The 12420-nt window shown below is 40.1% G+C and overlaps 1 protein-coding gene across 2 annotated transcripts in view; it reads left to right on the top strand.

Moving 5' to 3' along the window:
• Window positions 1-11582, top strand: part of LOC148189989 (uncharacterized) — a 153225-nt gene extending 141643 nt beyond the window's left edge. Inside the window, exons 5-7 of one of the 2 annotated variants that reach the window (XR_015776141.1) lie at window positions 7356-7486; window positions 9644-9851; window positions 11265-11582. Coding sequence is in view for 1 of the 2 variants with exons in the window: in XM_088075274.1 (XP_087931400.1) it covers window positions 7356-7486; window positions 9644-9697 (185 nt within the window). In the remaining variant the exon portion in view is untranslated. Of the gene's footprint in view, window positions 1-7355; window positions 7487-9643; window positions 10950-11264 lie in introns of those variants that run through there. The other variant, XM_088075274.1, reaches the window with a different exon arrangement.
• Window positions 11583-12420: the final 838 nt, after the last annotated feature.

The raw sequence follows: 12420 nt of genomic DNA, 5'->3' as shown, positions 1-12420 counted from the left end.
ACAAAGAAACCCAAAAAAACTACGAAGAGATGCAAAACCACAATAGGGAGATATAGAACAGCTTCATAGAGAGACAACATAACTACAACTCAATACAGAAAAAACTACAGAGATGCAAAGCGACTATAAAAAGCGAAAATGACCACAAAGAGACACAAAATGACTACCAAGAGAAACAAAATAACTCAAAGCCACACAAAGCAACTACAAGGAGACATAAAATGACCAAAAAAAACACTCAATGGTTACAAAGAAACACAAAACAACTACAGAGAGATGCAAAATGACCACAAAACGATGCAGAAGTATGGCGACAAGCAAAAGGACTACAGAGAGATGTAAAAACAACAAAAAAGAATGCAAAGATATGCAAAACAATAAAAAGAGATGCAAAACAACAACAAAATATGCCCAACAACAACAAAGAGATGAAAAATTACCTCAGAGATGCAAATCAACTGCAGGAAGCTCCAAAATGACTACAGAGAGACACAAATGGACCACGCCATTCATTTATTACACTAAGTACTGTAACTCTTAATAATGTACAACTTTTTGCCAGTTTATTGTCTGAACCAGGGCTTTAATTGTAAGCTTTCTTTCTTTTACTCATTTCCCAAATGCGCCGCCCCTGCAAAGTTCAGCCTCTGACAAAACATTGAAGTTGGGTTTGTGTGCACTTTGAAAAACAGCAAAACAGCTGAAAACCAGGACACCGTTCTGTTTCTTCTCTGATATAGACATGATACAGTATGTTTGGTGATGTCAACTCATCTCATCTGCTGGCAGATCATCTCATCCCACTCACTGTCTGACTGACTGACATCCCTCTATTCTGCTTCCTGTCTCTTTGGTAGCAGCAGGCCACATGGGGAAATCTAGCACGTTTTAAGGCCGAATGTTTTGTTGTTACACGTGGGTGTTTTTCTTTTCTTTCTTTCACACAAACGGCCTCCTCCGCTTTCCTCCAACCCTCCCCTCATCTGAAAGAGTCGTCCTCCAGTGCAGTTGGTGTAAGAGCCCGGCTCAGACAACACAAGCCTGCCAACAGTCTGCCGCAGATTCCTCCAATCCCTCTTCACAGTCGCCTTATCCTGGGCCTCATTATCCCAAGGCTCTGGCAGTCATCAACTGCACAGCAAACGTCCGCCGAATCCGCTCTGAACGGGCCCAGAGCATCTTCATTATGTGTCGGGCAAACTGATCACATACATCACGGTCCGCTGGGGAGGCCTTTATGCCTGCCTTATTTCACCGGGGTTTGAATGAGTCCTCCCAGAGAGTGAAAGAGTCTATTTCTGTAAAACGTCTGATATGCATTCATTTGCTGTTTCTATGGTGAAACCAGCGTCTTTTCTTCCAGGATCTCGCTCTACCTTTCTTTTTTTCTCACTCTCATTCCAAACATTAATTTTCACATTTCATATTTTGGAGCTTTGATCAGTTTTGTGTGCTGCACATCATCATGCAAGTCGTTTCACACAGCCGGAGGCTACCATCATTATTATCAATCAAAATACAGTGTTGCAGTGCGCCACCGTCCAGCCACAGTTTTCTTAATTATACATCACAAACAAAGTCCTGCAGGCTTCAGAAGGTGAGAATGTGTGTTTGGGTGGTGCACTGTTCACTCTTTGTGAGTGGACGTGAGCACCCAGGTGTCTCTTCGAGAGTGTTTGAGCTCATTCGGCTCTGGTTTAAATCCCAAACCTCTATATTCTGCTCCCTCAGACGCCCTCAGCCTGCTCTCTGTTCTGACACGTTATGCCTGCTTGTGTTTGCCGTCTTTCTCTCTTCTCATTCGTCCCTTTGAAGTCGGGCTTTCTCGACAGTCTGAGCTCTCCTACACTTGTCATTAGGAGCAGCACTCCCCTCCCTTTCCCTTGTATGTCTCATCTTACCCAGGAAGGGGAGGGTTAAAGCCTTACCCCGCAACTGGCTGATCAACTCCCTGGGGGGTTAAAAAAAATGAGATATTGATGTGACGCAAGTCTTTAGTGTCACTGTGGAGGAATGAAAGCAGCACAGTCTTCTTCTTCTTCATTAGTGCCTAATTACATTTCCTGCTTATAGAGTGAGACTGCTCCTTTGATGTAACACTAATTAATTGAGATTTCAAAAAAAAGAAACGAAAGAAAATACAACATTTCTTCAGTAGCTTTGGAGAAGGATTAGCAGAAGCACCGGAGTTATTATGGTTGTGATTATCTGCTCTCTAAAATAGTATTTTAGCAATTAAGGTGATTAGACAAAACGAGAACAATGAGAATCAATAATGATTACTGAATGTTTTGGGGTAAATCACTTGTCTTGGAATCTTTTTCATACTGCTAGAGAAATAAATCACATTTTGCAGCCTGACAGAAAGCCGTTTGATAGCAGGAATAATGTAGCAGAGCCCAGGAGTGCAATGACTTCAGGTCACAGTGAGGTCATGAGAGGATCGAGATCATTTATTGTCTTCCTGATGCTCTTATTTCACTCTAGTCTTCAGGTACGGTCGACCTTGGCTTTAACATCACAATGTCGTCACAACAAGCTTCTAAATTCAGCATGAAGGCTCGCTTTTGACCTTGACAAAACAATCATAGCTGCAGGCTACTGGCTTTTTTCAGTGCTTTCAAACTGCACCTCACAGTAGTATTCAGCAGATGAAGTTTGCTCAGTTGTCATCAAGTGGCTGCAATGACACATTTTGGTCATGTGATAACAGGTGGTCCTATGAAGGGGGGACTGCAACCTTCTTGTACTTGTACTTCTTGTACTAATTGTTTGCCACCTTTAATTCCCCTTGGTACTTCATATTACATAAGTCATACAAGCTCGTCAAAGGGGAGCGGATATGTTAAAATTAAAATTACCCACATCTGCAGACTGTCTTCTATTCAGTGATAATTTGATCTGATTTGATTTTGCTTTATTGTTAGAAACAATTCTGGAACGTGTCTTGTGTCCTTGGACATCAATTGTTTCAAATAAATATAATAAACATAAATAGGAAATGACATTTTACCATACAAAAAAGCCATACAACAAATTCTACAGATTACATGAGACATTACGAAAAGTGGATGCAGTGCAACATATAACTAATCATAGTTTATGAGCAATCATAACTCGTGGGTAGCTGTTTGCTGAACTGCATGTGCATTGCACTCACTGTGTCTCAGGAAAGAGTTATTGTATTTGTTATCAAATGTTATCAGCAATAAACTGAATTTATATCACTTTTACTGAACAAAGTGGTTTAAAACACACAAAAACCTCCACAATGTAAAGTTTGTTAATATTAACTGATTATTGCAGCTACACAGAGCACACTGGGTAGAGTCTACATCATTGTTCACTCACTCCCTCTGCCTTCTTTGAACATCAGACTGTAGCGATTAGGGTTCCCACAGGAGGAAGTCCCAAGGGGAAGTGAATGAGGAGGTTGTTAACTGTTATTGAAACACACACTGTGTCTGGACATCTGATTTTTCTCCAGCATCCATTGACTCCTGGTCGATGATTTTGACCCTTTCCCAGTTGATTTTGTGACTGGTTTGGGTCCACTCCTGTCTCTCTCCCAGTGGTGCTGTCCTTAGCATGTACAGTAACAGCAAAGATTTGAAGTTGTTGAGTTGTTTGGGAGAGTGTTGAAACTTGTGACATCAAGGGAAGTGATGAGGGTTCATGGTTATTTAGCAGTGTCCTTTCTGGTCTGGGCAGGATTCTCACTGCGTCCATGTATCTGTTGGCCCTGTTCACACTAGTCCACTTACACACTAGGAAATTGAGTTAAAAGAATAATTTGACATTTGGAAACACTCGCTTGCTTTCTGGCTGAGAGCGAGGTGAGGATATCGATACCACTCTTGTCTCATGTTAAATATTGAACCAGAGTCAGGAGGTGACTGGCTGTTCTCAGGAATACAGACTGGATGAATGAGCTTTCTAATAGTTCAAAAATATGCCTACCAGCACATCTAAAGCTTGTTTAAAGGCATTCTTTGCAAGCTTTTTTTTTAAAATAAAACTTTCCCTCTGCATTTGTTTTCTCATTTTCTCAGGATATTGGATAAAATCAGAATCAGAATCTGGTTTTATTGCCAAGTACATTCACATATACAAGGAATTTGACTTGGTGTTTTGGTGCAAAACAATTACCATAAAGAAAGAATAAAAATATTGAATTTAAATAGTATAAGACATAAGATAAAGATATAGAGGCAATTTAAAAATATAAAATGAAAAAAATAGAATATAAAGAACACAAAATGTATGTACAAAAGGTGCAGGGATTGTACAGTTGTGCAGAAGTTGGAGTTACAGTGCAAATATCTACAGCCTAAGTAGATAAATTAACCTACAGTGTGCAGTGTAAAGAAATCCAGTCCAGTGTGCGTTAATGTAACGCATAAAAACTGATTTAGTCTAACGTTAATATGATGTTTTAAGACTCTGGGGCTGGATTAGAGCCTGTGTCATGTGGGTCGTGGTGCAGGTGGGAGGTCCAGAGTATTGTTCATGATGTCGACAGCAGAGGGGAAGAAACTGTTCTTGAGGCGTGAGGTTTTGGTCCTGATGGACCGCAGCCTCCCTCAAAGGGGAGGGACTCAAAGAGTCCATGTTCAGGATGAGAGGGGTCGGCCACACTTTTACCTGCATGCCTCAGGGCTCTGGAAGTGTACAGGACATGGAGAGATGGCAGGTGGCAGCCAATCACCCTCTCTGAGGCGCGGATGATTCGCTGCAGCCTGTTCTTGTCCCTCACCGTGGTTGCAGTGTACCAGACTGTGATGGAGGAGGTGAGGATGGACTGGATGATGGCGGTGTAGAAGTGCACCATCATAGTCTTTGACAGGTTGAATTTCTTCAGCTGCTGCAGGAAGTACATCCTCTGTTAGTTAGGGATGTCAACCTTTGGGGTCATGAAGCCCCCACACAATATCAGCACGAGGACGGGACTCGTAGACTCGTAAAAAAAACATAGACACAAGGTTAAATCACTGTCTCCATCTATCTCTTCTATGTGACTGCAAGCCGCAGGTCCTTTTGCTTGTTTGATTGAGGCAGAGGTTGAGCCACAAACACACACACAGAGCAGAGAAGCCAAGCAGACATATTGAAGTATGCGCTTCACACAAAATCCAGCAATAAGGCACCTTCCATTAGAATTGTGTGGAGATTCAGGTGTTTTTCTTTTTGCTTTAGAACATAATTGTGGTGAAATATTGCGATAATATCATTTTATTTATCTGATTAACTGCTTTGTTCACGTTAAAGCCGCTCCCTCTCTTTATTCATTCTCACTCTCACTGGACTACGCTGCTCTGTCAGTCTCGTTGAGCTGAGGAAGAGGGGATAGGGGATGAATGTTGTGTTCACAAACATTAAGTGACGAATTTTGAGTATGACTTCAATTACAAGCAGAAATATTAAATCAACGTGTTATTTTAGTAGGAGTTACGTGGTGTCATCTTTTGATGCTACGCTAAGCTATTTGCTTCCCAAATCCAGCTCCATACTTGACACACAGAAGGGAGAGTGAGTGTTTTTATTAAATTTTTCCTTTGCAAATATGTATATGATAATGAATACAAATACAAAATACAAATATGACTATGAATCCTGAAAGGAATACAAGTAAAAGTACAAATATAAATACAAAAACATAATTGTTCAAGATGTAGAAATGTTCCTTTGGTTTCACCATAAGATATGCCATAAAATCACACATACAAATGTGCAAAAACATGCATACAACAACATATGGGCCACGTTAAAGCAGATATACAAAGCACTTTTGGGAATGTTCTGTCAAATAAGTTGTTACAAGATTTAACTAATTCTTTCCCATTTATGTTTGAGGCACGTTTTATCCCATTGTGACTTTAGCTGGCTAGATTATTGCACTGACTTTTTTTTCCACTTATGATCCTGTCGTGCATCTGAAAGCCTCCAGAGAGGCTTGGACCGCAGCATGCTTTCAATATGCAACTCTGCCAGTCTCCAGGTAGGATCTCCCAGGAAAATGAAGGATAGTTTTAAGGCACAAGAAGAAGTTCATCAATCATTTTGCAACAAAACAGGAAGGGAACTGTGCTGTTTGTTTACCCAGGTTCAGCGTCATCTAGCTGCAGCAAAGGAGTAATATGGCAGTGATTGAGGGATTTTGCAGTTACCATTATTGTCCTCAGTGGTGCTAAATTGAGTCAAGGTTTTTCTCCCGTTACCTGCCACCTGTGTAGAATAATGTCATCGGATCAACATTCAGGCTGGCATAATTCTGAATTATGTTCATTGATTTGTTCATTGGTCGACCTATTTGCAACATTACTGTCGACCTATTTGCAACATTACTGTAACAGTTACTGTAGGAAACATGAAATATATATATATGTCACAATATATGAGCAGTTATTATATTTTATGCCATGAATGTTGGCAAACATAAAAGCCCTACCCTGCAGATTAATATTTGAGTTATTTCTCTAAGCTATTGAATGTAGGTGATCTGTGACAAATGGAGCCCATAGCATCAGTCAAAATCAAATAATTTTGACTGTATTAAAGTATTAGGTTACAGAAAATATTGGTTTCTTTCATTTTAAAGCAAATAAAAAAGAATATATCTCCAATAATTACAAAATTACTTTACCTCTTCAGAGGAAATGTTTTTTCTTTTCAGTGTTGTGTGTGTTGATGATGTTTAGTGTCTGTCGCTCATCTGTGGACACTTGCTAAGCTCTAAAGGAAATGGAAAATGATCCCGACAGTTTTTGCAACAGTGGCGTCAGCAGTATTAGCACTGCTAGGTTGGGGTAGAATTGAAAAGTTGAAAACTTATCGCTTTCCACTTTAATAAGGACCAAAAAATGTAGCCCCATTAGTCTGATTCTTGATCAACTTCAGTCACTACCTTTTCTTTACAGAACTGACTTTAAAAATATAGGTACTGTTACATGAAGCTCTTATTGGTATGGCTCCTATATATCTGCCATTTCTCCAATTTATACGCCCAACAGATTTCTCAGGTCACTAGACAGATGTCCTCCTCAAATTCCCAGAGCTCAGTCTAAATCTGGCGATTGAGTGTTTATGCACCTAAAGCCCAGAACAGCCTGCCTGCTCATCTGAGGTTTGCACAAACACATTTTTTCATCTACATCAGTGTGAATGTGTTGCCTGTCTGTATCTATGTTTTAGCCTTTTTTGTAATCGTTTTTATCACCCTGTAAAGTACTTTGAATTACATTTATGATCCGATTATGCTATTCAAATTAACCTGAACATGTCAACAAAACTTATTCAATGCTGCTGTGACCTCTAACAGGATAATAATCATACTGTTACACTGTAACACTTGACAGGAGCCATTTGCAGACTCGTATTGGTCCCAGGCTGGATGGAAGTGTTTCCTCCTGGGAAAAAGTGTGATCATGATGAAAGCACATCAACACGGCAGCCCTGGGAATCACTGCTGTGCAATATTTTGCAGATGGTGAGTATAATTAGTGTCCTGGTATTAAAGGCACTTCAAGTAATTGCTCCATTGCATCCTTCCTCTTTCACTCTGTCTCTGGGTAATATTTAACCCAGATAAAGTAAAGCATTTTTCAATTATTCCACTTACACACTTACTTACTGGCACTGGCATTTGGATTGATGAATGAAGCTAGCTTACTTCCGCAGCTCATATCTGGATAAACCTTTCGTTCTTGTCCTCTTCATGGCAGCGACTGTTATCCACTGAGCTGGGCAGGCATTTTACCCTAGCCAGGACAAACTACCTAAGTAATTAACCAAATTTTAAACATAGAGAATGCAAAGAAAAACTCATGGCAAAGTTGTACTGAATGACAGAATATCACAGTTTATCAGGAATTCAGACTGGAAAAACAGCCCTGCAGGGGGCGATGCGTTGGTTTGGGTGTCCATTTTGAATAACGTGTTTTGAGAGGTCAACTTGCACAAAATAGTTTGTAAAACTCAAAGACTGGATTCCAAATCCCAAACGCTATCATTTGTGTGCTTGCATGTATTTGACTGTCCAATCTGACAACCACTCTTACTGGGTGATGTACAGTTGCGTTGCAACAGTTGAAACTTTTTTAACTTTTTTGTCAAACAATAATGGCTGGGCATCCATATTCGAAACCTTACGGGTATCAACTGAAATAATCCAGCACCAATTAGTATCAAAACCTTTCCATTCAAACAATACCTGCATTCTATTCTTTTTGTATCCTGATCTAGAAAGAAATCTTTCAAGAAGAAAACAAGACAGAAATTACTATTTGTAATGCTAATCACGCAGTCAAGCATTCTTCTTTAATGCAATGTGGGATTGGCCCACTACCTTAGTAGCTACAACCCAGACTTAAGTATGCCTATACAGTGCGCCTGTGGCATGTGATGGTATTTTACCGAACTGAATGCTTCCATTCATACCCATCCCAACGAAAGACCCTGCGTTGTTTTGCTGGAGCAACTTGCGTTGGCACCTCCAGTGCACCAGCACACTACTGTTTCTATTGAATTGAATGGGCGAACTGTGTTTTTTTAATGGTTCAAGTTGGTCTGATTGTGGCTTTATTGTTCTGGAGCAGATTGTTTCACCTCCACCTCCTCAAGCTCAGGTCACATACACCTGAATCAGCCCGTCCACCAAATTCAACGACCAGTGGCTACAGGCAAAGGTGACACAACACTTGTTAGTACAACGATATCGTAAATAGTTAAAAATAGTGGCCTCAACTATAGATATATGAAAAGCTTAAAGATAAACTGCGCAAGATTTTCCTAAAAAACAATTTATATACTCATACAGAGGTAATCCGTTTTAATCCTCACTAATGGCCCCCACAAGAAGTCTGTGGCTGTATATCTATTTACAGAGACTCTGCCCTCTGCCTGTATTTTCTATTTATTTGTTGCATTTGGGACGCTCCTGGGCACTTTGCACAGGTGAGATTGGGACTTTACTAAAAGGTAGCAACAAAATGCTAGACCTTAAACAGCATACATGTAAGAGGAATCTACGAAAATCGTTACACCACGCAAAAAAATTTAAACACAGCAGACAAGAGTGAATCTGGTGTTGGCTTCCACTTTCACCTTTGCTGGTGATATTGTTCACAAACAATAACTGACTACTCATGAATAGTATACCTTTAATAACTTAAGTATATGCTGTAAAGGGTTAAAAAAAAAATCCAGCATAAGATACACATAGTGTAAGAATTATGCAGGAGGTCAGGGCATTAGGGACTGGAGTGTTTTTTGTACCTCTGCTCTGTTGAGTCATAAGCCTCCTCCAGAAGGGCTTGTCATGCCTGAGCTCTGCCTGCGGCACTCTCCTGCTCAGTGTCTCCCTGCCAAACCACAGCAGGCAAAGGCAGGCGAGCACCAGCAACAACCTCCACACACACAAACAGGAGCACACAACTGTTTCAATGTGAGGACAGAGCAAATGCAACTGCTTTTTCTGGACATTGAATCAGTTAAATATTAGACATCTCCTTACAGTATTCACGAAACATAATAAATGTGTCTCTGAGACGTTCACACTCTTTCCTCTGTTTGCAGAAAATTGACCACATAATTAGCACTTGAGGATGACACCACAGTTGAATTTGCTTACTCATCTCCTCTGCAGATAAATGGGAGCACACACCGTTGCACACCTTGTGCTCATCAGTTACCCGAGTGAGACAGGTGGTGCTGGGTAGTCAGCGTGTGTGCCCTCTCCATAGCAGTATGTGCTGGCATCCTCCCTTGCCATACTTTCGCCACCTACGCACACGAGTGTTGCAGATGGGCTCTGGTGTAGCGTGACGCTGAATGCTCCTTTACAGTCCTCCACGGTAGGTAGGAAAACACACTTTCATTTTCCCACCTTCATATCCTGCAAAGTCAAGGTCACGACATGAACAGTGGTCACTTACACAACAAAATACTGAAACAACTGCATTCAGTTGTCTTTGTAGTTCTACTTTGTTCAGTGACTATGAAATTGAATTGAATCGAAATCAAAACTTTCTTAAACCAAACATGCCAGACTTTTTACATATTCCAGCTTCTCAAATGGCAAGTTTTGTTGATTCTTCCCGTTTTATATTACATATATTTGAATATCTCCTAGTTTTGGTCTATTTGTTGGACAAAACAAAACATTTAAAGCACTTTTTGCAAGCAGACCCTCCAAGGAGGTCAGAGGGTAATTCCCTCCCAGGATAATTTTTTAGAAACAGCCAATCTGATCATATTAGAGGAGTTTGAAACAAAAATCTCAGATCAGGGGTTTTGATATCATGGATGGCTGCAAAGGAAAAGTGCACACACAATGACTTTTTTCACGACATACAATACAATGACTTTTTTTGACATGCTATACTATGAATATTTCACATGCAAAGCAATGACATTTTTCTTAAAAAATGTGGGCACGGGGTAGCTCAGTTGGTGGAATGTGATCCTTATATTCAGAGGCTATACGTCAGTGGCCCTTTGCTGCAAGTCATCCACACTCTCTCATCACCCTGTCCTGTCATCTCTCTAGCTGTCCTAATATACTATGACTGTGAAGAAATAACAGCCGTTCTGGCTTTCCTCCATGGACGCTTTATGCTGTTTACCTTCCGGGTTGACTCTGCCTGTGTTGCGTTTCAACTGAAATGACATCCGTTTCTACCAAAATTTTTTGTTGTGTTTATAAGAGCATTTCACCAGTGTGTGTGAACACATTTCAATATATTATGCTATAAGTGTTTCAATATTGTGTATGAGCGCATTTCTGTATGTTGTGCGAGAGCATTTTAATAGCGTGTGCGTGCATTTCAGCTGTGTGTGTGTATGGTTTTTAGTTGTGTGTGTATGGTTTTGAGTTTTGTGTGTGAGTGTGATAATTTCAGTTGTTTGTGTAAGAGCATTTTAGTTGTGTGTGTTCAAGCATTTCAGTTGTGTGTCTGTATGGTTTTCAGTTGTGTGTGTGACTGAGAATGGTTTCATACATAAATGTGAGAGGTAATTCTGAATTATGTCGCACACAGCCCCTCGTAAAATAGCATGTTGAGACAGGCCAAAAACATCCCTTCTTTGGTACGATGTTGCCTGTGCATGTTGTTTTTTCAACATGCTAAATTATTATGTTTTTGGCATTTTTTTCAACATTTTATACTATGTTGTGTGTAGACATGCTATTTTATGTGGTTTTCAGCCTTTTTTTGGACATGTCATATTTTGACATTTTTTGACCAACTATGGTCCTGCATTTTTAGGTCATTTTTTCGACATGCTACTGCGATGCCCCTGGGACACATGACAGTTCCTTTTTGGCCTGCCTGCGCTCTTTGTTTCAGGATCTCCCTCCCTGCTCGACTCCTCCCACCTCTTTGTTGGGATTCACCTCACCTGCACAAGTCTATTTAAGCTTGGCCACTTCCAAGATGGCTCTCTCTCTCCATCCTGGAAGGCTGGTGACTCTTAGGCACCCAGCATGGTTTTGTTTGGTTTATTTGGTTCGCCTTTTGTTTCCTTATGGTTGACTTAGCAAGCACACTCCTCATGTACCCAACACCCACACCTCACCACTGACTACTGACCTACAACTTGGTTTGCTTTTGTCGAGTTACCTTTAATAAATTTATTGTAAATTTAAATGGTTACTGTGTGGTCCTCCCGTCTTTGTTGTGCATTGAACAAGCTGGGCAAAACACCACATGGTGATGTTTTTGGGCATTATTTCAACATTCTATACTACAACGTGTCTGGACATGCTATTTTATGTGGTCTTTAACTGTTCTTTGGACATGTCATATTTTGACCCCTTGAACAATACAGTAATTTTTTTAAATGTTATATTATATTTTTGACAATTTTTTTGAAATTCTTTATTGTGATATCTCTTGGCATGCTATTAATGTGGTTTTCAGCAGTTTTTTGGGCATGCCAAATTATGGTGGTTCGGGCCATTTTTGCAACATTCTATGCGATCACATTTGTCAGAAAGCTATTTATGCAGTTTTCTATTGTTTTTGGGACATGTCATTTTTTTACATTTTCGCCTTATAATATTGCTATTTGGGTCATTTTTTCAACATGCCATTTTATGGTGTTTTTGGCCTTTTTTGCAACATTCCATGCCATGGTGAGTGTCTGCATACTATTTTTTTTCCAGTGTTCAGCTGTTTTCAGGCGATTTTTGGACATTTTTTGACCTTTTTCCATGCTATAGCCTTTCTCTTTGGATAATTTTTTTTAACATGCCATATTTTGGTGTGTTTGGCTGTTTTTGCTACATTCTATGCTATGGAATGTATGCTATGCTATGCTTGCTCTTGACCTTTTTCCATGCTATAGCCTTGCTCTTTCTCTTATTTTTTCGTCATGCCATTTTACAGTGCTTTTGGCCTTTTTTGCAACATTTAATGCCAT

The sequence above is a fragment of the Plectropomus leopardus genome, chromosome 3, assembly GCF_026936395.1.
Source record: "Plectropomus leopardus strain MGB_pleo_1.0 chromosome 3, ASM2693639v1, whole genome shotgun sequence".
NCBI classification, from domain to species: Eukaryota; Metazoa; Chordata; class Actinopteri; order Perciformes; family Serranidae; genus Plectropomus; species Plectropomus leopardus.
Note: the sequence above shows the minus strand (reverse complement) of the source record. Positions and strands in the feature narration are given on the sequence as shown.